This window comes from Schistocerca serialis, chromosome 2, assembly GCF_023864345.2.
Source record: "Schistocerca serialis cubense isolate TAMUIC-IGC-003099 chromosome 2, iqSchSeri2.2, whole genome shotgun sequence".
NCBI lineage: Eukaryota > Metazoa > Arthropoda > Insecta > Orthoptera > Acrididae > Schistocerca > Schistocerca serialis.
Window position 1 is genome coordinate 757,609,737 of NC_064639.1, and position 27,625 is coordinate 757,637,361.

General features: G+C 38.9%; 1 protein-coding gene across 11 annotated transcripts in view; it reads right to left on the minus strand.

Moving 5' to 3' along the window:
- The window catches only part of LOC126457959 (diacylglycerol kinase epsilon), a 199,868-nt gene that overhangs the window by 44,690 nt on the left and 127,553 nt on the right, over positions 1-27,625 (minus strand). For 10 of the 11 annotated variants that reach the window (XM_050094706.1, XM_050094707.1, XM_050094709.1 and 7 more), the window contains 2 exons: positions 24,099-24,267; positions 988-1,165 (listed from right to left, as the gene is read on the minus strand). In XM_050094706.1, the coding sequence (XP_049950663.1) occupies positions 988-1,165; positions 24,099-24,267 (347 nt within the window). Of the gene's footprint in view, positions 1-987; positions 1,166-23,070; positions 23,483-24,098; positions 24,268-27,625 lie in introns of those variants that run through there. The other variant, XM_050094716.1, reaches the window with a different exon arrangement.

Genomic DNA, 27,625 nt, shown 5'->3' on the forward strand with positions numbered 1-27,625 from the left:
CGCTATTAGGGTTACTGCAAATTTTGGTGATAAACATGTCACTAAATTAGCCTACTATGCCTGTTTTCGTTCACTCCTCTCTTATGATGTCATATTTTGGGGCAATTCATCATTAAGAGAGAAAGTATTCATTGCACAAAAGCGGGTAATCAGAATAATAGCTGGAGCATACTCAAGATCACCTTGAAGACATTTACTAAGGAACTCGTGATATTCACACTACCTTCGCAATACATATATTCGCTTATGAAATTTGTTGTTAATAATCCACACCAATTCAAAAATAAAAGCAAAGTGCATAGCTACAACACTAGAAGAAAAGATGATCTTCACTATTCTGGATTAAATCTCACTTTGGTACAGAAAGGGGTGAGTTATGCTGCCACAAAAATCTTTGGTCATCTGTCAAATAGCCTTAAAAATCTGACAGACAGCCAACCAAAATTTTAAGGGAAATAGAAAGAATTTCTGAATGACAACCCCTACTCAAAAGATGAAGTTTTAGATATGAAGCAGTAACTCTAAAACATCAATTAATTGATTATTTTGTGTAAAAAAAAAAAAAAAAAAAAAAAAAAAAAAAAAAAAAAAAAAAAAAAAAAAAAACTTATGTTAAAGTGACCCATTCCACATCATTATGAGATGTCATATTCATGATCTATGGAACAAGTATTAATGAATGAATGAATAATCAACTTCTCTCTTTGTCACTATAAGTTTTATCCAGATTAACTGTAAATAAATAAAAAACACATTCATGTAACATGTAAATAACAGTGACACTGATGTTACAGATAACTGTAGCTGAATGAAAAGATTAAGTTCCATGGCCAACAAATGTACAACAGGGCAGATTTTACAATTCATTGTTTTATATCCCAGTCATAGATTTTTGTGTGTTTGTTGTTTGTACATAATGTAATGAGAGAAGATAAAATACAGATGCCTAACAAATCTAAATTAAACTGATGTCATTATATACAGAACCTGTGCCCATGGTCCACAGCTGTACACCGGCACCCCATGATGGTATGTTCATCACAACAATAGATTCTATGGATGGGAGATCAGCTTTTACACCATCCAAATACAGCTCTACACGCTTATTCAGATCATGGCAGTCTCTGCCTACAGCTTGTTGAGTGCCAAACCCAAGATATAACATCTGCAATAAAATTATATTATTACTGCATGTATTCATACACATGAAATAGTAGTAAACAAAGACCTATTTAAATGACAAAACTAAGAACACAACATCAGTTTTTGAATGTCATGTCTTTATAGCTTCAGTGGAGATTACAACACTGTTACACTAATGACAGCAGTCTTCAATAAAGAAAAATAAATGTTCATTTTTTCTGTAACAACACTATGAGCTCCAATACAACTATATCTATTAGGAATGCTGTCATACACTACAGTTAAGAAGTTTTTATTAGAAGTAACTGACAATACTGTTAGATGGCTCATGGGAGAGATATCAAGTAGTGTAACAAAACTGATTGTCAAGAAAATAATGTCTGAAATGATATTTTCATGAATCACAAGCAAGGCTTTTTAACGAGACATACAAAAATTGAGAACTGCATAAAAAGCCAAAAAATTACTTGATTTTGGAATATGGAATTCATAAGCGACAGTAAAGGGGCTGATATTTCCTTAAACATTGTAAATTCCATTTTCCTCTAAATTTTAGTACATTTAATGACACTAAATTCCAAAGCTAGGGGTTCTATTATTTTGCTGTCTCAGTTAACTTTTTGCCATCTAATTAGTAGATATGTTTCTTATCAACATTTGAGATGCACTTTGCAATTTCTTTTGTTCTCCTCTGATCCCACCCTTTCCCCCTTTTTCAGGAGTATCCTCTATAACTGCAATAACAGAATAACATAAATGGAGCTGAATACATTTCAATGAAAGTAATGAAGTATATTTGTAGTACATGTACAAAACAATCCTCATTCTCTGTTGTATTACACAAACCTATCATTAAAGATAAAGCTACATAATAAGTTAAACGAAAAACATTATAGTAATTGTGGGTGCACATTAATCACTGTAAGTTCGATGAATGGTGAGTGGGTCAGTTTATTTTTGACTATATAATGTAGTTAGATAGATAAAAATATCTACTCGTCAAGCAGCAGCAGGAGAGTACAGGATGAGCCCATCCGGTAAGTCTCCACTGACCCGGGGTTCTGGGTGACTTTTCCAAACTCTACTCCTTTTCGTAAACCTCTCTAGGCCTTTTCCTTCATCCCTCTTCCTTCCCCTTCAACCCTTCTACCAGAATGAGGAGCCACTGGCTCCACAAGTTTGCATAAAAAATCTACTCATCAAGTGGAGTTCTGCCACCACTTGATGAGATGATTTTTTATCTGTCCAATTAGATTAAATTGCCATAATCGTTTATTCTGATTAATATAGTAACTGTTAACAAACTACCCTTAGTACAAGGGGAAAAACTGCATTTGTACTTACAATTTCATTACTTATTATGCTGAAGTAAATAATTTAATTATGTAAGTAGTAGTGGCTCTTCAAGCTTTCCCAGTGGATGTGTTGAAAATAGTCTTCACAGGCTTGCACAACGTGATCCAGCGGCAAACCCGTGTAGACTATTTACATGTAATTAGTAGTTTTTCACCAGTGCAGATAACAAATTAAAATGCATGATGATAGTGCAATTTGAAGTGCACACATTAAAACATAGTACTACTCTTCCAGAATGAGATCACAACTTTTCCAAATGCATTAGGGATGGTAAAGAAATTAACATTATAAGGAAGTACTGATGTTTGGAATCAAATGGCACATTGGCAGTGAAAGCATCAGAAATGGAACACAAGTGATATTGGAAAAAGAATAAACTTACTGATTTGTCGGAATTGATTTCAGGAAAAGAGAGATGGGAATTTCAATCTCACGCCTTCCAAATACGAGTCCAGCACTTTAAGCATTGCACTACTTCACTTAGTACTTAACATTATAATGAGCAATTGTATTTAATTTTGAATAATCAATTTATCTTTAAATCAAAAAGAAATATATACCAAGGTACAAAGTTAAATAGTGACAAAGATATTAGCCCTGGAATATTGTTTTTCACAAAGAAGTTTCACTTCAATGCAATGTTGAGAATTCTTTGCTTTACTCTGTCCCTTCCTTATTGTTGTACTTTCTTGCTCCTTTCACCTTCTCCAGTTTTCCTGAGACACCTATACCAGAACAAGACACCAACATGAGTTCACCATCATGCTCCTCAAACCACTGAAGCATGATCTTGACCTCATGACAGGAATAGTTATCCTACTGTAAGATGTCATCACCACTGGCGAAGATATCACGCATGGAAATATACACGTGGTCTGCAATAATCTTCATGTAGGCCCACAGCTGTCCTGACGCCTTTGGTTACTATCCACAGACAGGAACCCAGGTGAATGTCACCCATAGTATAATACTGTCCCCTCTGGCCTGTGTCCACTGTGTGGAGCACATTTTGAGCAGTCATTTACCTGGGTGATGGCATATCCAGACACGACCATCAACCTGGTGTAAGAAGAAATGTAATTCACCTGGCTGGGTAACATATTTTCACTGTCCCACAGCCCATTCTCGATGGTCCTGTGCCCATGTCAATCGTAACTGGTGATGTATTGGGTCACCACGGGAATCTATAGTGGTTGGCTGTTGTGGAGCCTCAAGCAGTCGCAACAGATGATGTATTGGGTCACCAAGGGAATATATAGGGGTTGTCTGTTGCGGAGCCTCAAGTTCGATATTGTACTCTGAACACTGTGCTCCAAAAACACTTATGCTTACATCATCATTCTACTCAGTCATCAAATTCACTACAGACTGCCACCAACCTCCTCTACAGTGTGTTCTGTGATGAAGCTGCCTACTCGTGGTTTGATCGTCCTACAACCACTTTCCATAAATGCACACAACAGAAGAATGGGAACAGCTGACCAGTTTTTCTGTTTCTAAGATGAACATTCCCACATGCTGGGCCATAACACTCTGTCCCTTATCAAAACAATCTTCCCCTCATCAGAGTCACACAAGTCCGTGGATTTCCCCATTTGTGGCCTGTATTTTCATTAGAATTAGTCCTTACTTGTTGCTGCTCCGCTTATACATTTTCCTTATTGAGCAATATGCCCACAACACCAACAGGTGATATTCTATCTCACAGTGGGCAGAGGACATCATGTTTTGGCTCATCACTGTCTGTGTGTGTGTCTTTGTGCTATGATGAACATAAGCTCAAAATCTAAGACAGAATTTGCCACTTCTTCCTTATATTTTTACAAACCAATCAACACTTCCGAAATATGGTGAATTTTTGTCTACACTCAGTGTGGTTAAGGCTTGTATCACCTGGGAACAAACCTCTACAATAGGCTATTTATTACTTTATTTAAAAGTCTTTTGTCTAAAAACCTGTGACATCAGATTTGCTGCAGACATGTTCTTACCACACCTCATGCATGAAACTGTATAAAATAAGGAAGGACAGCTGTGAGGCCATGTAAAATTCTTTCCTGGTTTAAAGATGGCAATCAAAACCGCCTTTCATCATGTGTTTTAAAATTATCTTGACTGTGATGTTGTAGGGAAGCAGCCTACTCACGCTGTAGTAAATTCACATCCGTTTCCATTGTGTGCCAGCCAGTCTGCTGTAACTAGCTCTGACGTCATAAATGTTGCGCAATACCTTAAAAATCAAGCGAATGAACTAAAACTTTTCTAGCATGTCAGGAATAATACTAAATTAATGTGTGTTAAATATCAGTTCGACAACTTCAGCCATTTTCGAAATTTGGACGTTTTCTAGAAAAATCATTGGCGCAACAGAAAAGAGCTAGAGACTTCAAAATTTATATTTAGATTCATCTTTCATAATGATTTAATAAAAACAGTACTTTGGATTTCACAAATTAAGATTTTAGTGGAAATTCATGATTTTCTGGTTTTCATCTCCAAACTGAAGGAAGCAAGATAGATTAAGTAGGCTAATAAATAAGGCTAGGATGTTTAGATTTAAATAGGTTGGAGGTCCGCTATGACTATGAAGATGTGTAAAGTTTCTTTTGAATACCTATAAAATTATAGCGATAGCGGATCTCAAAAGGGCCAGTTCTGAGCTCATCTACTGCGTGCAGTGTAATTTAATTAATTCTCTCGCCCAAAATATTTAACTTAGCCACGTCAAAATTTTATTATCAATACTTACCTGCGTGCTGAATGCACGTTTAAATTAAGAGCTTCATCGGCCATAAGCAAAAGAAGCTATAAATTATTATGTAACTTGAAGTGGTACGTTACTAGCCCAGCGGCTAGTCAAGAGAGCCGAAAAGATCAGGCGTTCCCTTCGCCGTCCGCACCGCGGCTTTATATATAAGGACGCTACATGAGGAAGCAAGGCCCCAGTTCTCTCCAGACGCTGAATGACACGCCATCTGTGTCGGTAGTCGCGTCGCATCAGTGTATCTGCTACAAACAGCCTCGGGTGCCGTATTAAGTTACTAGAGATATGCGGAACCATGAAAACATTTCATGTGAAGTGTTAATTCTGGAATGATTTTCATTATCTAGCTTCAGTTTGCGTATTGTCGTATTTTCACGTGCCGTCGCGGGACAGACATTCTACCAAAAATTTTGCGTGGCGTTTGATGAAATATTTTCATCAAATTATGGCGAGCATTCTTTTTAACATTTAATTCGGACATTTATAATTGCATCAGCGCATTAGACTCTGAACTGCTCTGTTAGTTAGGTTGTAGGGATACTTGTGTTTTTTATCAGTGAATTTCAGAATATACTCAACTATTTTGGAAAACCGTTTTTGATTAGAAATCCCGGACAATCTCCTAATTCCTCAGAGCTATAAGCTGCAGCTATAATGGTATCTCAATTGAAGTGGGCACTAGGATCTCTAAATGCTGGCTCCATGTTTTATTAAATCACTTTCTGGGTGCCAAGAAGTAAATAGAGAGCCAGTGTTGAGAACGGCGAAAGACAGCATTAACAACATTCTAAAAGCCAGAAACTGATTCAACACGCAAGCATATATCCAGCAATTAATTAAATTATTGTTACAAACTCACCCGCCGCCCCACAATGTCTCATTAGAAGATGCCAGGAGGTTTTCATCACTTGACTACTAAGGTTCACTTGATTTGGTTAAGAGCAAGAGCAGTATTATGGGCATCAAGCAGTGTGGCATTCAGCTGCAGAAAGAAGAATAAAGGGAGAAGGGCCAGTTGTATGTATGGTGTTGTCACAACTGAAAATGGCAAAATGGATCCCAGATGACAGGGGAAGTATTCTTGGAGGACTACTATGTTATTTACCAGTGTGCCCAAGTGGCTTTTTATATTCCTCAGCACAACTGCTGTCAGTGATCTGCTATGTATAACAAACGGCTCTCTATTCCTTTGATGAAGTTGTGTAGCATTTGACTGAGACCAGGAATAATTGTCACGATTTTTTCTTCAATTGTTCATTGGATGTCAGCCCTCATTACCATATACGTTCTACTGTTATGGCCTGACCGCTTATTTTAATGTTCCATGCCAACCAGCATGGATTCCAAAAACATTGATCATGTGAAACCCAATTTGCACTTTTCTCACATGACATACTTAAAGCTTTGATTTCCAAAAAGCTTTTGACTCAATACCACACTTACACTTATTGTCAATAGTACAACCATATGGGGGTTCAAGTGAAATGTGTATCTCGATTGAGGACTTTTTGGTAGGGAGGACACAGCATATTATCTTGGATGGAGAGTCATTGTCAGATGTACAAGAAACTTTGGGTGTGCCCCAGGGAACTGTGTTGGGACTCCTGCTGTTCATGTTGTATATTAATGACCTCACAGACAATATTAATAGTAACCTCAGACTTTTGCAGATGGTGCAGTTATCTACAATGAAGTATTGTCTGAAAGAAACTGTACAAATATTCAATCAGATTTTGATAAGGGTTTCAAAGTGGTGCAAAGATTGGCAACTTTCTTTAAGTAATCGAAATGTAAAATTGTGCACTTTGTAAAATGAAAAAAATGTAATATCCTATGACTATAATATCAATGAGTCACTGTTGGAACTGGCTGTCTTAAACAAATACTTGGGTCTACCACTTCGTAGGGATGCGGAGTGAAATGAGCACACAGGTTCAGTCACATGTAAGGCAGATGGTGGACTTCGGTTTATTGGTAGAGTACCTGGGAATTGCAAACAGTCTACAAAGGAAATTGCTTGCAAATAACTCACCAGTTCAGAATACTGCTCAAGTGCGTGGGACCTGTACGAAATAGGACTAACAGGAGATACTGAACGTATACAGAAAAGGACTGCACAAGTGGTGACAGGTTTGTCTGATCTGTGGGAGAGTGTCACAGAGATACTGAAGGAACTGAAATGGATGACTCTTGAAGATAGATGTAAATCATCCCAAGAAAGCCTGTTAAAGTTTCAAGAACTGGCTTTAAATGATGAATCTAGGAATAAACAACAACTCCTTATGTATCACTCACATAGGGATTGTGAGGATAAGATTAGAATAATTACAGCACACACAGAGGAATTCAAACAATCATTCTTCCCACACTCCACACGTTAATGAAACAGGAAAAAACCGTAATAGCTTCTACAATGGGATGTAAGCTCTGCCATGCACTTCACTGTGGTTTGCAGAGTGTAGATGTAGAGAGTTGGTCATGCAGTGTCTAGTTTGGTCTACTAGCTTTGACTTGATGGTTTCCTTTCACAGACTACTCTGTCAGGAAAATGGAAATAAATAAAAAGTTTATTATACAGCATTAGTATCACTTTCTGATTGTTCACTGTTGATCCTCCAGTCTCCAGGAAGCTAAGGAAATGCAGAAAGACTTGGACAAAATTTCCACTTGGTTTAATGGATGGCAGCTGCATTTAAAATTTGATAAATGCAAGACAATGCCTGTAGCAAAGAGAGAGAAATTAATAGTATCCAGTGACATGGTTAGGATGGCATAGCATTTAAATAATTAAAGGTAATACTAAGAAGTGATATGAAATGAGATGAACATGTAAATTCCGTAATACATAAAGCAAACAGATGACACAAATTTAATGAAAGGGTTCTGTAAGGTTCAGTAAGAGAAATCAAACACAGTGTGCTAGTGTGACCAATTCTAAAATAATTTCTTCTGAGAAACTTCTTGTATTCTAGATAGAGTGGGAGGGGTACCACTGTCATCAACAGCAGAATTCCCATAAGTACATCTGAGAGATGTATGCTTTTTTTAAGACAAAATGAGTAATTCAGATAAACTGCTTTCAAAGAGGTCCTGGTAAATGAAGCGTCACACAAAATAAATTTATCTGTGCATCAGAATGTTAGAGCGCTAAAAACAAATTTAATGAACTTCTTATCTGTTTATATAATCTAGAATGTCAAAAGGAAGTTGACATTGAATCCAGGAATCCATGTGCTAAATGTAAAATTTTATTAATTACTCTATTAATTACCAGCCCATGTTCAGAAAAAAACCAGAAATCCTTGAAGACTAGAGACAGGATGTTCATACATACAGGACTTGTACGTTATATGTTCTTCACAAATGATTTACATTTGAACCAATTTGGAGCAGACATGCAGGATGCCTCGAAGATGCATGCATGAACCATGCCATCAAATCAGTGAGTTTGAAAGAGAGCCCATTATTGGCATGAAAGAATATAATGCATCAATCCAGGAAATTGTTGCTCGTGTGGGACGAAGTGTTTCAGAGTGCAACGGGTGTGTGCCAAATGGTTCACCGAAGGCTGTAGAACATGAGACGGGTCAGGTCGCACCACCCAGATCACCCTCTGAGAAGATTGACACCTCATCCAAATGGCATTGCAGAACAGATCTGCATCCTCCTCGGCTCTGGCAGAACAGCGTAACACATCATAATCTATCACAGGTTCCAGTCCGTTGTAGTTTATTACGGCATGGGTTATGTGCGTGTCATCCATTTCTCTGCCTACCTTTGACAAATGTGCAAAAACATGCTAGACAGCTATGGTGTATTGAACGAGGTCACTGGGGACAGAAATGGCATCCAATATTATTTTCGGATGGATGCAGCTTCTGTTTGTTTGACAATACTGGCTGCATTTTGATTCACCACAGACAGGGGGAGTAGTATTACACTGACTGCATTCACTCAAGACATACAGGGGCAACTCAAGGCCTTATGGTGTGGGGTGCTATTGGGTAAAACCACAAATCACAGTTTGCGCATGTCCATGGCACTGTGACATACCTGCATGACAGCCTGTGATCTGTAACCATACCCTTTCTGCACAACACCGCACACACCACTTTTCAGCAAGACAATGCACAACCACATGTTGCTGCATGAATACGTGTCTCCTTGGTGTCACAGGATGTCAGTCTTTTGCCCTGGTCTGCCAGATCACCAGATAAATGGTTCAAATGGCTCTGAGCACTATGGGACTAAACATCTGTGGTCATCAGTCCCCTATAACTTAGAACTACTTAAACCTAACTAACCTAAGGACATCACACACATCCATGCCTGAGGCAGGATTCGAACCTGCGACCGTAGCAGTCGCGCGGTTCCGGACTGAGCCAGATCGCCATACTTCCCACCAATCCAAAATGTGTGGGATGTGGTGAAAGAACAGGTGCAGCTCTGTGAGCCAATGTTGACCACCACAGATGAACTTTGGAACCAGGTGAATGCAGCATGGACGGCAATACCACAGGACACCAGTTGTGTCTTACACGTGTCGATGCCATCAAGCGCGGAACAAGTTATCAGTGCCCATGGTGGACCCTACAGCTACTAGGCAACAGGACATGTGCTGAACTAAGGTGACTGAAATGCTAATCACTTCTGCAGAACATACTAATGTACATGTTCTATGAATATGAACGCCCTGTCTCTAATCATTCAAGGTTTTCTCTTTTTCTGAACATGAGTGTATTACTTATGATGAAAAACACAAAGTTCAAATCTATTTAAAATAGTTGTTTCTGCCTATATCAACAACTGGAAGTCTGTGCTTGTGGACTGTTGCTACTGGAAAAGTCACGTATAATTATTACAGCCTATAGATCCAAAATGGGACACTTTCAAATATTCATAGAAAATTTTGAGTCATCATTACACCACCCATCAGAAAAAAGAAAGCAACTGATAACTCTCTAGATTTTAATATAAATTTTCTGGAAGGTTCAGATAAAAGAATTTACAAATGGCACGTAACACTTATAACCTGAATTCAGTTTTTAAGTATCCCAAACGAAGTGCACAGGTAAGCAGAATGCTAATAGACAATATTTCTGTACGTGAAAATTTAATCAATGTATAAATGTTTGTCTAGTACTGTATGGCTCCACCGACCACAAGGCAAAAATAGCTATTTACAATGAAATGGTATCTTGGAAAACACCACCAAAAGGATGAACGTATCAGGTACTTTTGGAGTAAAGGAGACCATTCACGAAAAGCAGAAGTATTGTGTTGTCGACAGGCATGCACAAAAAGAATGAAAACTTGTTAGCTATCAGAGTAACGCTTTTATGAGTTAGATTAAAAACACACACACACACACACACACACACACACACACACACAAACACAAGCAAATGTGTATGTCTTTGCCCCTATGTGTTGTTGGCTGGACTAACAGTGTCAGTGCAGATTAACTGGTTGTGGTGGGGGTAGTGTTTGGTTGGGTGGGTACAGGGAGAGGGAAGAGGGAGGTGGGGAGGGGGAGGAGGGATGCTGGGAGAAGGACTGGGGTGGGTTACTAGTAGCCCTGGGGCAGGCAGCCAGTTTGCGGCTATGAATGTGGGAGGGAGGGTGGCTGGTACACATGCTAGGCATGTGATGCACAATTATAGGAGCCAATGGGGAGGGACGCACATTGAATATGGTGTGGGGGACATGAATTGGGAGGAGGTGACTTGACAAAGCAAGGGGAAACTAATGAATGGAGGGTGCAGGGACAGTGGGTTACCTGAGATTGAGACCAGGACAATTATAGGAGCGGACCATGTGTTGTAAGGATAATTCCCTTCTGCGTAGTTTGAAAAGCTGATGGTGGAGGGAAGGATCTATGTGGTCCCCTCTCCGGGGGACACCATCTTGTTTAAGCTCTGTCCTTGTGAGCAGAAAGGCTTTCATTCCACAAGAAGCCGAGGGCTATGCTGGCTGTAACCCACCTACTGGCAGGATATCCCACACCGGACAGACCTCAATAGAGAGACCAGATGAAGAGTATCCCACAACAAACCATCTCTCCCATATCCAATCCCATAGTCCTACTGCATTTCTCCAGATATCCAACCAAAGGTGGGATATGATACATGTCAATGTATGTGTGTGTGTGTGTGTGTGTGTGTGTGTGTGTGTGTGTGTGTGTGTGGGAGGGGGGGGGGGGAGGGGCACATGAATAGATGGATAGATGTGTCATTAATGAAGCCTAACAGATACTGGGCAACCTCACTGAGTAATTAACCTTGCATAATATGGGCTTCTGTGGTGTCGAACGTATATATCCCCAATTATCGTGGGATCAAAATGGAGAACATGGAACAAGAAAAAACAAAAACTAAGGGACATGATGAGATTGCAAACATTGAAACAATGGGGTTGTTGTAAGCTGTTTCAGCAACTGGTTTGGTTGATACACCACTCTAAGGTGTGGAAATCATCACAAAGTTGGATCATCTTAAGATAAATCCTTGTCTGGAACTCAGAGAAATTTTTTTATCAAAGAACAGAAACAATAAGAACGTAAAGAAGTGTCCCTAAACAAAAATGGGGGGGAACTAAAAGATCTTCATCCTAAGACCACCAAAAAGTGTGTCTCAAGGTGAAGGGGGTAAAGAGACCTCTTCCGTCTCTAAGACAGGAAACAAGAGAATAAGGGAGGAGTCTAATAGTCTCATTTCTTGGGACGATCACATCCAAAAAAGCTGAGGCAGGAAGTAGGGACACAGACCTATAGTACTGCAGTCTCAGGAAGTGAGGAAACTGGCAGACAGCTGCACACAGCAGAATCAACAACTGCTGGTTGATGGTGATGTCAATGCCAACAACTTGGTATGGGGAAGCAGCAACGCTGCTAGAAAGCAATCTTGAGATCCTGAAAAGGGATAGCGAACATTTGTTCAGGAACATTAACAGTGAAGAAGTAACTGACATAACTTTTGGAACCATTGTAAAGGGCAGCTACGTCAAAAAATGGCATATGGCGTTGGAGCCATCCTTACCTGATGACATGATATTATGTCTGAGGTTGAAATGGGTGTCAAACACCCAGCCCTAAGTTAACAGTTATAGTGCCATTTATAAGGAAGCTTATCCAGCACACATACAGGAATTTTAGGCTTCTCGATGAAACTTTACCTGTATAGGGAGTGGTAAAGTATCTAGGAGTAACTATGGATGTGAAACTGTCATGGACCCCTCACATAAACAATATATATTCCACGGTTAAACATACAGTATTCCACCTTGGTATGTAATATCTACATTAATGTCTCAATGAACAGGACAGGGATGTAGACAGTATGACATATGGAAGTTTCTGCCACTCCATGAGGCATGCATGCATAGCCTAATGGTAAGGTGACAGCTCGTGATAGGTGGGAAAACCCGGTTCAAGTCCCAGTCCAGAAAAAATTTTTCATATTTAACCAATAGGTACTACATCTACGTTTAATACAGCTGATGCCAAGTTATTCACATTCAGCAAATAAAAATCGATCTAATTTGGAATGGCCCTCAATTATCATCAACGCCTGTTCATCTAGACATTATGTAAATATTACATGCTGAGATGGACACTAGATGATAAATTCATACGCCTCAGTTCCCCATGTCTACATCTACATCTACATCCATACTCCACAAGCCACCTGACGGTACATGGTTTGACATGTGGAAGTTTGTGTCAGTCCATGAAGCATGCAGGGATAGCCTACTGGTAACACGACTGCTCACAATAAGTGGGAAGTCTGGGTTCAAGTCTCGGTCTAGAACAAATTTTCTTTTGTCACCAACGGGTACTATACCCACACCTAATACAGCTGATGCAAATTCAGATAATGTAGTTCAATTTCATCTGTGATCTAGTTTGCTGTTTCTTCCCTATTTACATCTCTTCTTTTTCTCTCTGGACCTGTAACCAAAAATGGCCACTGGACTGTTTACCAATGTGTTCAGATTAGATTAAATATGTCACAGACATAATAATGAAATCTGCACTAATTTGTAAACTTCTCAAGATACATAATAAAGTACACAAAATTTTCAAATGCAATAAAGGGCTTAGTGAATTATATCTATGTCAACTAGGATTACTACGGAACTTGTCAATGGAGTAGAAAGAGTTGACCACCAGTAGTTTCTTTGGGCTTCTCTTTAGATTTGTATAAAGTATTTTCAGTATTCTTCCACATAAAAATTAGAACTAAAAAAATTGAGCTTTTGATAATAACCTCCATCATCTTTGTCCAGGACAACTGACTGATGTCATGTTGAAAGTGACACTAGTCAACAACATGGCTTATGTAGTTGAGAGCCCACTTCAATGCATCACAAGTATTATAACTAATGTCCCAGATAACGTTTTTGTTGTACATTTTGATTTCTATGGTCTCTTTGATTACAGAGTACGGGAAGGCCGATGTGTAGAAAAATATTTCTGTTGCATCAAATACTATTTTATATCTATTTATGAGCTATGATTTTTCTCACTAGCAACTTTTTTTATGTTTCTTTGGCATTTACACGAGGTTCAGGAGCTGTAGAGTTTGGCTGATAGAGTTTGATTCTGCACTAACAAGGAATATAGTAAATTTCAGGAATCCTGATGCCCACATTGTCTTCAGCCAGGCACAGCATCATCTTATTTTCTTGGGCAGTAGGAAAATAGGTCCTACATCCTTATCTGCCCAGGATCCTTGGTGTTTCGCTAGTAACTACACAAAAAGGAAGGAATGCATAGGCAGATTGTCTCATGATTGTTGAGCATCTACATTTTTTCATTTCTTGACAAGTAGTAACGTACTATCTCAATGACCCATACCGATTTTGTTGGGATGTATGCTTCAGCTGCTTTATCTCAGAATTCAAGTTATACATTTCAAAGACAGTCAGTGTATCGATGTATTTAAAACCACTGTCAATGATGAGAGACTACAAGCAGATATGTCTAGTTATTTTTGGCGTAACAGGTATCACTAACATTGCAGATGAGACACAAGTTTTGACAGCATGACAAGAGTAAGCTGGTCTTGATGAAAACAATGGAAATCATCATGAAAAGACTGAATTTTTATTCTCATTTAATGTAATAGTAAGTACCCCCCCCCCCCTCCCCCAAACAAACACAGACACAACACACACCACCACCACCGCCACCACCACCACCCTGTACAGGCCTCCAGCAGTATACCATACGCCACATGTCCCCCCGCCCCCTCCCCCTTGCTTTCTTTCATCCTTTCAGTGCCAACTGTGTATTTTCCCCTTGCTTTCTTCCATTCTTTCACTGTACTGTTTTTTACTCTCCTCAGTCATTTTCAACATCTTATTTTCCTTCTTGCCTTGGAAACCATCCATTTAAAATACTTTTTTCTCAAACTGTCCCTTTCTATTGTTTATATACCTTTTTTTAGCATTTTGAATCCAGCTTATGGCTGACCGCTTTTGTCACATTTGAGGAACCATTTAGGTAACTTCAGGTCATTTATTTTACACAAATTTCTGTTATATTTAATATATTCTGAAACATTTCATCATTGTGCTGTTGTTGTGGTCTTCAGTCCTGAGACTGGTTTGATGCAGCTCACCATGCTACTCTATCCTGTGCAAGCTTCTTCATCACCCAGTACCTACTGCAGCCTACATCCTTCTGAATCTGCTTAGTCTATTAATCTCTTGGTCTCCCTGTACGATTTTTACCCTCCAAGCTGCCCCTTGATGCCTAAGAACATGTCCCACCAACCGATCCCTTCTTCTTGTTCTTGTCAAGTTGTGCCACAACTCCTCTTCTCCCCAATCCTATTCAATACCTCCTCATCAGTTCTGTGATCTAATCTTCAGCATTCTTCTGTAGCACCCCATTTCAAAAGCTTCTATTCTCTTCTTGTCCAAACTATTTATCGTCCACGTTTCACTTCCATACATGGCTACACTCCGTACAAATTCTTTCAGAAATGACTTCCTGACATTTAAAGCTACACTCGATGTTAACAAATTTTTCTTCTTTAGAAACGCTTTCCTTGCCATTGCCAGTCTACATTTTATATCCTCTCTACTTCGATCATCATCAGTTATTTTGCTTCCCAAGTAGCAAAACTCCTTTACTACTTTAAGTGTCTCATTTCCTAATCTAATTCCCTCAGCATCACCTCGTTTTGCTTTTGTTGATGTTCATCTTATACCATCCTTTCAAGACACTGTCCATTCCGTTCAACTGCTCTTCCAAGTCCTTTACTGTCTCTGACAGAATTACAATGTCATCGGCAAACATCAAGGTTTTTATTTCTTCTCCATGCATTTTAATACCTACTTCGAACTTTTCTTTTGTTTCCTTTACTGCTTCCTCAATATACAGATTGAATAGCATCGGGGAGAGGCTACAACCCTGTGTCACTCCCTTCCCAACCACTGCTTCCCTTTCATGTCCCTCGACTCTTATAACTGCCATCTGGTTTCTGTACAAATTGTAAATAGCCTTTCGCTTCTTGTATTTATCCCTGCCACCTTCAGAATTTCGAAGAGAGTATTCCAGTCAACATTGTCAAAAGCTTTCTCTAAGTCTACAAATGCTAGAAACGTAGGTTAGCCTTTCCTTAATCTTTCTTCTAAGATATGTCGTAGGATCAGTATTGCCTCACGTGTTCCAACGGAATCCAAACTGATCTTCCCCGAGGTGGCATCTACTAGTTTTTCCATTCGTCTGTAAAGAATTTGCGTTAGTATTTTGCAGCCATGACTTATTAAACTGATAGTTCGGTAATTTTCACATCTGTCAACACCTGCTTTCTTTGGGATTGGAATTATTATATTCTTCTTGAAGTCTGAGGGTATTTCGCCTGCCCCATACATCTTGCTCACCAGATGGTAGAGTTTTGGCAGGACTGGCTCTCCCAAGGCTGTCAGTAGTTCTAATGGAATGTTGTCTACTCCGGGGGCCTTGTTTCGTCTCAGGTCTTTCAGTGCTCTGTCAAACTCTTCACGCAGTATCATATCTCCCATTTCATCTTCATCTACATCCTCTTCCATTACCATAATATTGTCCTCAAGTACATAGCCCTTGTATAGACCCTCTATATACTCCTTCCACCTTTCTGCTTTCCCTTCTTTGCTTAGAACTGCGCTTCCATCAAAGCTCTTGGTATTCATGCAAGTGGTTCTCCTTTCTCTAAAGGTCTCTTTAATTTTCCCATAGGCAGTATCTATCTTACCCCTCGTGAGATAAGCCTCTACATCCTTACATTTGTCCTCTAGCCATCCCTGCTTAGCCATTTTGCACTTCCTGTCGATCTCATGTTTGAGACGTTTGTATTCCTTTTTGCCTGCTTCACTTACTGCATTTTTATATTTTCTCCTTTCATCAATTAAATTCAGTATCTCTTCTGTTACCCAAGGATTTCTACTAGCCCTCGTCTTTTTACCTACTTGATCCTCTATTGCCTTCACTATTTCATTCCCCAAAGCTACCCATTCTTCTACTACTGTATTTCTTTCCCCCATTCCTGTCAATTGTTTCCTTATGCTCTCCCTGAAACTCTGTACAACCTCTGGTTCTTTCAGTTTATCCAGGTCCCATCTCCTTAAATTCCCACCTTTTTGCAGTTTCTTCTGTTTTAATCTACAATTCATAACCAATAGATTGTGGTCAGAGTCCACATCTGCTCCTGGAAATGTCTTACAATTTAATACCTGGTTCCTAAATCTCTGTCTTACCATTATATAATCTATCTGATACCTTTTAGTGCCTCCAGGGTTCTTCCATGTATACAAGCTTCTTTCATGATTCTTGAACCAAGTGTTAGCTATGATTAAGTTATGCTCTACGCAAAATTCTACCAGGCGGCTTCCTCTTTCATTTCTTAGCCCCCATCCATATTCACCTACTATGTTTCCTTCTCTTCCTTTTCCTACTCTTGAATTCCAGTCACCCATGACTATTAAATTTTTGTCTCCCTTCACTACCTGAATAATTTCTTTTATCTCATCATACATTTCATCAATTTCTTCATCACCTGCAGAGCTAGTTGGCATATAAACTTGTACTACTGTAGTAGGTGTGGGCTTCATGTCTATCTTGGCCACAATAATGCGTTCACTACGCTGTTTGTAGTAGCTTACCCGTACTCCTATTTTTTTTTATTCATTACCCCTATTTGATTTTATAACCCTGCATTCACCTGACCAAGAGTCTTGTTTCTCCTGCCACCGAACTTCACTAATTCCCACTAGATCTAACTTTAACCTATCCATTTCCCTTTTTAAATTTTCTAACCTACCTGCCCGATTAAGGGATCAGACACTCCGCGCTCCGATCTGTAGAATGCCAGTTTTCTTTCTCCTGATAACAATGTCCTCTTGAGTAGTCCCCGCCCGGAGATCCGAATGGGGGACTATTTTACCTCCGGAATATTTTACCCAAGAGGACGCCATCATCATTTAATCATACAGTAAAGCTGTATGCCCTCGGCAAAAATTACGGCTGCAGTTTCCCCTTGCTTTCAGCCATTCACAGTACCACAACAGCAAGGCCCTTTTGGTTAGTGTTACAGGGCCAGATCAGTCAATCATCCAGACTGTTGCCTCTGCAACTACTGAAAAGGCTGCTGCCCCTCTTCAGGAACCACACGTTTGTCTGGCCTCTCAACAGATACCCCTCCATTGTGGTTGCACCTACGGTGCGCCTATCTGTATAGTTGAGGCACGCAAGCCTCCCCACCAACGGCAAGGTCCATGGTTCATGGGGGGGACATTTCATCATAACTTCTTAATACTCACCATTCTTTGTGATAGTATAAGCTCTTCTTATCTGGCAGATCCTTCACTCAACAGCTGATTTTGCTAAGCCACATTCTTCAATTATTTCCCTCATAATGTGAATATTTTTACTTTTTTTCTATTTGACTAACAACTGTTACTAATAAGTTTGGAGGATTTGGTGTTTAATGCCAGATAATTTACTTGAACATGTCTGTTCTTTCTCCCAAGTATTATTTGTGAAATTTTTATTTCGAACAATATTAGAGAAGGAAAGTTACTACTCACCAGCGGAGACGCTGAGCCGTGATAGGCACAACAAAAAGATTCACACAGTTATAGCTTTCGGCCATTAAGGCCTTTGTCAACAATAGACACACATACACAAACACACACACACACACACTTGTGCAAATGCAACTCACACACACTTCTGCAGTCTCAGGCAACTGGCAGTGTGGTTTCAGTTGACTGAGACTGCAGATTTGTGTGCGAGTTGCATTTGCATGAGTGTGTGTGTGTGTGTGTGTGTGTGTGTGTGTGTGTGTGTGTGTGTGTGTGTTGTTGACAAAGGCTTTAATGGCCGAAAGCTATAACTGTGTGAATTTTTTTTGTTGTGCCTATCGCGACTCAGCATCTCCGCTATATGGTAAGTAGCAACTTTCCTTCTCGAATATTGTTACATTCCATCCTGGATTTTCCATTGTTTGATTTTTATTTCCAACAATTTTTCATTTCAGATTTGTACAATTTCCTCCAGAAAAAAGATAAAAAGGACTGGAGACCATACCTCACTCCTGTATTTATTTTGAAAGGCTTTGATGTTTCACCCCACACTTCTATTTTTGTGCCTGTGGGAGATTCACATGTTGTTGTTGTTGTTGTTGTTGTTTTTGTTGTTGTCGTGTGCATTCCAGAGACTAGCTTGACACAGCTCTCCACACTACTCTACCCTGTGCAAGGCTCCTTCATCTCCAAATAACTACTGCAACCTACATCCTTCTGTATCTGCTTACTGTATTCATCCCTTGGTCCTTTTCTACATTTTTTTACCCCCCCCCCCCCCCCCCCCTTCCCATACTGATGATTCCTTCATGTCTTAGGATGTTTTCTATCCACCAATCCCTTATTTTAGCCAAGTTGTGCCAGAAATGTATTTTTTCTCCAATTCAGTTTAGTACTTCCTCATTAGTTACTCGATTTACCCACCTAATCTTCAACACTTTTCTTTAGCACCACATTTCAAAAGTATCTATTTTCTTGTTGTCTGAACTGCTTATTGGCCATGTTTCACTTCCAAATAATGCTACACAGCAACTGAAGAGCTGGGACCACACCACTTGCTTGTTAGATGCATCACCTCCATTCCAGTAGCGACATGACCTCAACGACTTTGACCACCTTTGACCACCCCACCTGACAACTCCTAATTAATTCAAGAAGTTGCAGTGCCAGCACAATGTAGTAAACCAGAATAACATAACCATAGGAGCACGTGTGCCTGTGTGTGTGTGTGTGTGTGTGTGTGTGTGTGTGTGTGTGTGTGTGGGCGCGAGCGCGTGCACGCGTACGCGTATGCGTACCCTATTGCTCTGAAGGAGATTTGATCCCAAAGCTAGCCGTGTTCTCAGCCTTGTTTATTTATCGATCAATGAACCAGTGCCTCTGTCATATACTGTTAACTTGTTATGTTTACTTCTTAACTTATGTAATCAAACTTGTCATCCAGAGAAGACAATAAGCAAACCTACCCACATCTAGGAATCAATAAAAAACCATGATTTTTTATCATGAGCTCAATGACTGCTGATGCATAGGTCAGAAGAGCCCAAAGCAATTTACGAAAGTTATTAATATACTGACAATACCACGGGAAAAAATCTTTACTTGTATTACTTAATATTACACATGCCACACATTAATAAACTCACAAAAGCAATGGCAGTTAGAAACTTGAGGGACAACAAATGTAATTCCATCTGAATCACACAAGACTGATGTCTTAATTCATGTGTGTTTTCTACTGATACCCTTTATTTCCTGCTGTACAAATATTATTTAAACTGCTGTCTATGATGGCATGATATTTTAATTTACTCAAAAATGCCTTTGACAAGCTGCAGAGAGAACAATATTTTATAGTTTATTATATACTCAATTAAGCATATTCTTGCTATGTGTGGAAATATCCTGCTGAACATTAAAAGTCTTCCAAAACCCAAACTGTGGAACATGTTTGCTAAACTTTTGGGGAATGTTGCTGATGGTGAATTGGGACAAAGTTTGATAGCATTTCTCTATGCTTTTTCTTGTTTAGAGGGTAAAATTCAGTGTGTTTCTGCTTGTAAATAAATGTTCCAGTATTAATGAGTATTAAATACATAGCCTTATAAGTTATTAAATTCACATTTTAAATAACTTTGTTGACATTTTGTCATAACAATCAGATGTTTTGATTTTAGATATATTATGTTAAACATTACTTCTTCTGTTGAGATGAGAGCCATAACCATGATACTGAAGTTAGCTATGGCTACTCACAGATATTTGTGGTGACACGTACAATGTACTTACTAGAAAGAGTTGTCAAACTACACACACCTCTTGCAAACAGAGCATGATACAATTAACCTACTTGTTCTTACACAACTCCTAGTGCTGTTATTTTTATTCTCATTAGTAATGCATATACTGTGTGTACATGAAGTTACCAAATTCCTCTTCATGTGGTATTTTACCCAAATTTTATTATTCATAATATAATTTGCACCCTGTTGACGACAACAGTACTCTGAGACAGCAGCCATATGTGTAAGAGTTTGTTTGTGTGTGTGTGTGTGTGTGTGGGGGGGGGGGGAGTTTCAAGAGTTCAAGAAGAAGGACTTTGTCTGAAAGATTTAATATTTTGGCACTTTTTTTCATTGTGCGTGCCTACAACTCAACAGCTCCTCTATGTGGTGAGTAGCATAGGAATGAGAGAGACGACTCACTGAAAGGCAGCAGAGCTGTGTTGTCGAGAGGCACACAAACAAAAGGTAAAGAGCTTGGCTAGCTTTTGGAATACACTTCCTTTCTCAAGCTTGTAGGAAAAACATGCACACAAACACACACACACTCACTCATATGCACATGCCTATCTCCCTATATTGTGCTCAGTCGACTGTCAGCTCTTTCCTGGCCCATGGGAGTGTACTGGGGTGAGGTGGGGGTGTGTGGTGAGGGATGGAGAGAGGCAGGAGTCTGGGAGGGCATTGTGGTGAAGTGACTAGTGGCTCGTGGTTGTGGGAGAGTGAGGAGGTTGGTGCATTAACTAGGGGTGCAGGTAAAGGGGGCAGGTGGCAGATTGCTGGGCATGCGATTTCACAGACTAGGCCTTGACATAACAGCACGCAACTAGCTGATCTGGGGGCACAAATTGGGCAGGGGTACTGGGATAGGGGCTGGTACATGTACACGTGCACGTGCATCTGGGTCTTCCACAAGGGTATGATCCCTGTGGCAGGGGAAGGGGGATGGTAGTTGCATAGGGATGGACTAGGATGTTGTGGAGGTTATGTGGGGAGCAAAACACCACTTTGGGAGGGGTTGGAAGTATCATGCATCATTTCGGGGCATGATGATAAGATACCAGGTGTAAAAGTATGAACCTGAATTTCCTTATAGATGGTACTAGCCATCAGTGGAGGACCTGAGAGACCACGTTTGCATTGCCATCTGTTTCCTGTAACAGCTGACAATGAATGACCCACAGATGGCTCCCCACTCTCCCACAACCACAAGCAGCTAGACACTACCCCCAACTGCCTCCCTGCCTCCTGCCTCTCTCAATCCCTCACCTCACACCCCCACCTCACCCCAGTACACTCACCGTGGACGAGGAAATAGCTGGCAGTTGACCAAGCACAATGTAGGGAGATAGGTGTGTGAGTTTGAGTGAGTATGTATGTGTTCGTGTGCATGTTTTTCCTACATGTTTGAAAAAGGAAGTGCATTCCGAAAGCTAGCCAAGTTCTTTATCTTTTGTTGGTGCGCCTATTGATGATGAAGTGCTTCTGCCTTTCTGTCAGTCACCTCCTTTATTCCAAAATAATTCGTAATTCTCAACCAGAACTTTCTGTACAAAAAGCCAGTTTGTGCCTGGTAGTTAAAATGTGAATAACTATGCAGCAGCTAGAAGTAACAAAAAAAGAAACAATATACATAAGTGTGTCAATATCAAGTCTGCACTCAGCAAGCATAAAATGATGTTCTAAGTCAATGACTGCCACTAGTGAACTTCGTGAAATTACTCCTAGTAGGTGTAGCTTACCGATCTGTGTTACAATACTGATGTTCTTACATATTAGAAAGCTGATCACTGAAACTGAAATTTGTGCTAATAAATGTGAGGTGAACGTAATTCAAATTCTGTAGTGTTGTGTATATTATTTAATAATAGTTCAGCACATCCAGTAATCACAAGAGGAACATTAGAGATGAAATTCAATGACTCGGAGGTGTACAAGACAGGTTTCACAAGTTAAATATAGTAGGGAAGTTCTGGTAGAATGTAAATAATTTATAAATAAAACTGTGTGTGTGTGTGTGTGTGTGTGTGTGTGTGTGTGTGTGTGTGTGTGTGTGTGGGCGTGTGTGCACGTACTCATGTGCTTTAGGTCAAGAAAGGATTGTTTCTGAAAGCTAACACATTTTCTTTCTCTTTTGTGTGTGCCTGGTGACTAATCAATGCTTCTGCTATTCAGAGGTTGTTAAGTTACATTGTTATCGGCAAGCTATTTGCTCCCCTTTTTGTGTATCTTGCATTATTCTTATTATGTACCCTGTTGTTGCTGTCTTATCCTCTTAATACATTTACTTGGATCACTGAAGTGCTTTTGTTAATTCTCTGTAGTACCTCTTGTAATACGGTACTTCAGCATCACAGCTGCGCCTCACCAACAGGCAACAAGTAGAATTTCCTTTTTGACCTATAAACAGTATTAATGCTTAATATAAGGTGCTGATACAAAATTGACTATTAATTTCCTGATGTGATGTGCTTTATTAAACATTCCTATACAGATATCAATGGCTGTTTCAGCTGCTCTAGTTACTAGTGACAATACTGGTTTACTGGAAGAGCTTTTGAAAGAAATTTATAGGTCTATTTATATCACCAGCAACCACCAATTCTTGCTCTTTTTTCTGGTAAATACAGCAACAGAGTTTCAAAATTATTTACGAACAGGTTAAAATTTCCTGCAGGTGCTTGGTACAGAGGTACTACTATCAAGGATTTGTTACAAAATTCTACTTCTGTCGTACGGTCTTCTAGATGTTGTAAATAAGATTTATTAATATTGACTGTCTCCAATTCATGGCATTTTCCTGTAAGTGTGGCCAGTCCCACTTTCTCCAAGTCTCTTGCACAGAAGTAAGATGCTGAACTATATCCTGTAACATTTAATATATCTATACCAGTGGTCACACTGTCTTTAGAGAAACAGTATACATTAACAGGCTGAGGCAAATCTAATTCACCCGCACAAATCAGTAGTACACTAAATTCACAAGGATATTCTAATGCAACAACCATAAATGATTTTATAAACTGACTGAATTACAACTGGCTGCCAAAATATTTCTGAGAAATTCTGAAAATCATGCTAATGGATTCTTCTGTCGCTCCAAAGTAGAAAAATTTCATATTTAAGGGTGATTAGCAAACAGACTGAGTTTTGTTTCAGATATGTTTCAATCAAGAGCTTTTTATACAAATTTTGTATCCTAATTCTGAAAGATGTTTAATTATTTCTTGAATATTTTTGCAAACAATCTTAAACCCTCCTTTTCCCTTCCTAACATAAAAAAAGTGTTGTTCTGACACATCTAATTACCTGCTCCCTTTACAATATGAACAATGTTCACTGATCTCTAATGGGAATAACTGCTACTATAAAAAGCCTATCTCTACTTACCAAATACCGTCAATAAATGTGTTCTCTGTTTTGGTTACATACAACAAGCAAGGTGAACTAGTGCAAGAAATATTTATGCATAATTCAACTACCTTATTGAAAATTCTGCTGGCAAACAAGTAATATGGAGATTCACGTGTTCGATGGAAGTCAAGAGCTATTTGTGCATCAACTCCAATGCTCAAGTAGTTGTACATAAAGATGTGACGTATTGGTAGTCTAATCCCAAGATGGCGAACTGGCTTGATTTCAACTTTCCACCTGTAGAACCATAATTATTTTTCTTCAATTTTTTTAAAGAATATAATCAATGTCTTCATCAAAATTGCATAAAAATGTCTGCAGATAATTTTATTTTATTCAACATGATACACTTTAAGTAAAAAGTTGAGCAAAATTTCATTATTTCTGTGTATATCACAAAATCAATTTAAACATAAATAAAGAAATTGAACAAGAAACTAAGAGGTCACATTTGATTTCATTACTTGACCTAAAAATAAATTTTACTGAAGATCCATCTGCATTTCTTGCACAGATGGATAGTAATGCGCATATCTGTTACATCACATTTTTCAGACATATATGCCTGTCAAGGACTACGGTTACATTTATTTTACACATATGAGTAAAATGTTATACACATATTTTTCAATTTAGTTCTTTAGACAGTGACCATCTTCCACCATGTAAATTTTTATATACATCTACGGGTTTTGCATAGTTGTTCCGATCATCCTTTCATGCCAGTTTCTTCTTCTTCAACTCTTTGTTATAAATTATTTTGCAATTATTGCTCCATTAGATTCAAGTGACACAATTTTGAAAATGGGAGATCAATTTGCCTATGTAATAAACATCTTTTGTCCCTCCAATCCCTCAGATGCAGACTAACTACGCAACACATATTAGTAAAATATAAAATACAAAAAACTGACAGATAAACAAAACCTGAGACAGCTCTGACATTTATAGGGAGAAGAAGAAAGCATGTAGTAAGCTTATTAGTGGAATAAAATTCAGCTTCTACTAAAATGAACTTCCAGTTTCGAGTGATATTTCAAGGATGCTATGGTTTTACTGAAACAAAAACAGGAAAGAAATTGTGGTAATATAACAATGGAGAAGGTGGGGTGGAAATGTACGGATTCAGTTGAGGCTGCTAATATGTTTAAGCAATGCTATGCTCAGGTCGCAAACAAATTCATAAATGAAAATTCTTCAAAAGAAAAAAGCGCAAGTTATACTAACACTGTGACAGACTGTTTGTTCCTCCCATTGACAAATGAACCAGAAGTACCAAAAAATGTATATTTTATACCAAATAGCACTGAAGGTTTAGGTAGTATCTATGAGGGTCATTCCAAAAGTAATGGCTTCTAATTTTTTGTGGTGACTTTGGATGTCTGCATCAGATGTCATTAGTGAAGCACTAATGCTTGAACCTTCCTCTTTCATTTGCAGGTGGTTCCATTGTTCTGCAGCAGTTGGCGCCAGCAGAGGAGTGTTCACAAATGAAATCTGATATGGAAGCACGTATAAAACAATGATGTGTGATTGAATTCCTCACTGCTGAAGAAATTGGGCTGAGTGAAATTCATACATGCATGCTAACGGTGTATGGAGATGATACAATAGACGTGAGTAATGCAAAACGATGAGTACAGCATTTTTAAGGTGGTGAAAATGGTGTGTATGACAAGCCATGGCCCGATCGACCCAGCATAGCTGTCATCCCTCGCAATGAAGAGCGCTTTTATCAACTCTGAATGTCGGCTGTAGTGCCTCGGAAACAATGTTGGAACATCTTGGTTATTGCAAAATCTGTGTGAAATGGGTCTTGCAGATGCTTACAGAAGAAGGAAAAAACTCATCAAATGGAAATCTGTAGGGACCTACTGGACCAATATGAAGCTGAAAGTGACAATATTCCAAATAGCATTGTCACCAAGATGAGACGTGGCATCACCACTACGACTCAGAATCCAGAACACAGTCCATGGAATGGCGGCGTGTGAATTATCTGTCAAAGAAGAAATTCAAGACACAGCCATCTGCAGGCAAAGTGATGTGCACAGTCTTCTGGGGTAGCCAGGACATGGTTCTTTTGGATGTCCTGGAGCCAGCAGAATATGTCAATTCGGCACACAAGATGGCACTGACTAAGCTGAAAACCTGAATTTCCAGGGTAAGGCCAGAGAAGACCATCTTTCACCTGCAACTTGATAACACCTGGCCCCATACCAGTTTTGCAACCGTGCAACTCACTGCAAAATTTGGCTGGACTGTCTTACCACATCAACTGTACAATCCCAATTTAGTGCCTTCAGACTTCCATATCTTAAGGCATCTGAAAGATGGACTATGTTATGAACATTTTCAAGACTCAGATGCTGTTGTCAAAGCTGTAAGGAAGTCATTAGTCCCAGCTGGTTCCAATTTTACAAGTGCAGTATGCAGGTTCTGGTTCATTGTTGAAAAATGTGTACAATGAATGGTGGTGACTATGTGGAAAAATGACAGTCTGTAGCTGAAATATTGCTCTATTTAGCTGTGCTTCTGTGATTTATCTATCTCCTGTAGTTTTCATGAATAAAAATATGAGACTTACTTTCAGAACAATCCTCATATATAACTAAGTGATTATTCTGGAACCCAATACCAGTTGTAGGTTGTCTGCCCAACAGCTTCCAGAGGCAATAAACATTTTATTTTCAATATTTTGCATAGTTATTGACCGAACTTAAAAATTTATAATGTTGTCATAATCTCCTCATTAATGGTTTAACACAATAAGATATGTATTACAGTTAGAAAATTTGTGTGTCTTAAGGCAGCGTAACTGATCACATGCAAACACACAGACTTTATTCATCCAGTATTTGAGAATAAGCACACTTTTTTGACTTCCAACAAGCTTTACACCTAATTTCAAACCTTTACAAAACCTTTTCTCACTGACACCCCCACAAAATAATGAAAGGACAAAAGCTTATTGCTTATCACATTTTTTACTTTTTTACCACCAAATCTATTCACAACACAGTTTGCAGACAGTATCCACAAACATCACTGAATGTACATGAAAAATTATATCATTATGTGACACACAGTTAAGCAGAAATGACATCATAAACTTTGAGATGCACAAAAAATTGCTTTTTGCTTAAAATTGAGCACAAATTACCCATTCTTTCACAGCAGTTAGCAACTTTAAACATAGTTTCAGACTTTTTCCATATGTTTTCTCCCTACAAACTAAACATCAAATATTTAATGCATTAACTCATTTGTACAGTGATCAGACATTTGAAGGTGTTTTATACATGGGAGTTTTATTTTTTAAAGAATCAGAGGTCTGCTCATATCTACTAGGCTTATAAAAGATAGGACTTGGTCAATTTCTTTCTGCATAGTTCCCCAATCTGCACCCATGCTCCATATCTTATTACTTCACGTTAGCAGACTGTTAAACATTAATCTTCTTTATTTTGCTCTAATAAATTCAAATATGAATTGATGTGTATTTCCTCAACACCTTCCAAGAAAGTTAGCCTGTAAGTACCAGTATATATAAAGACCAACTGAAATCTTATTTATGGATTCTTCCACCACTTAT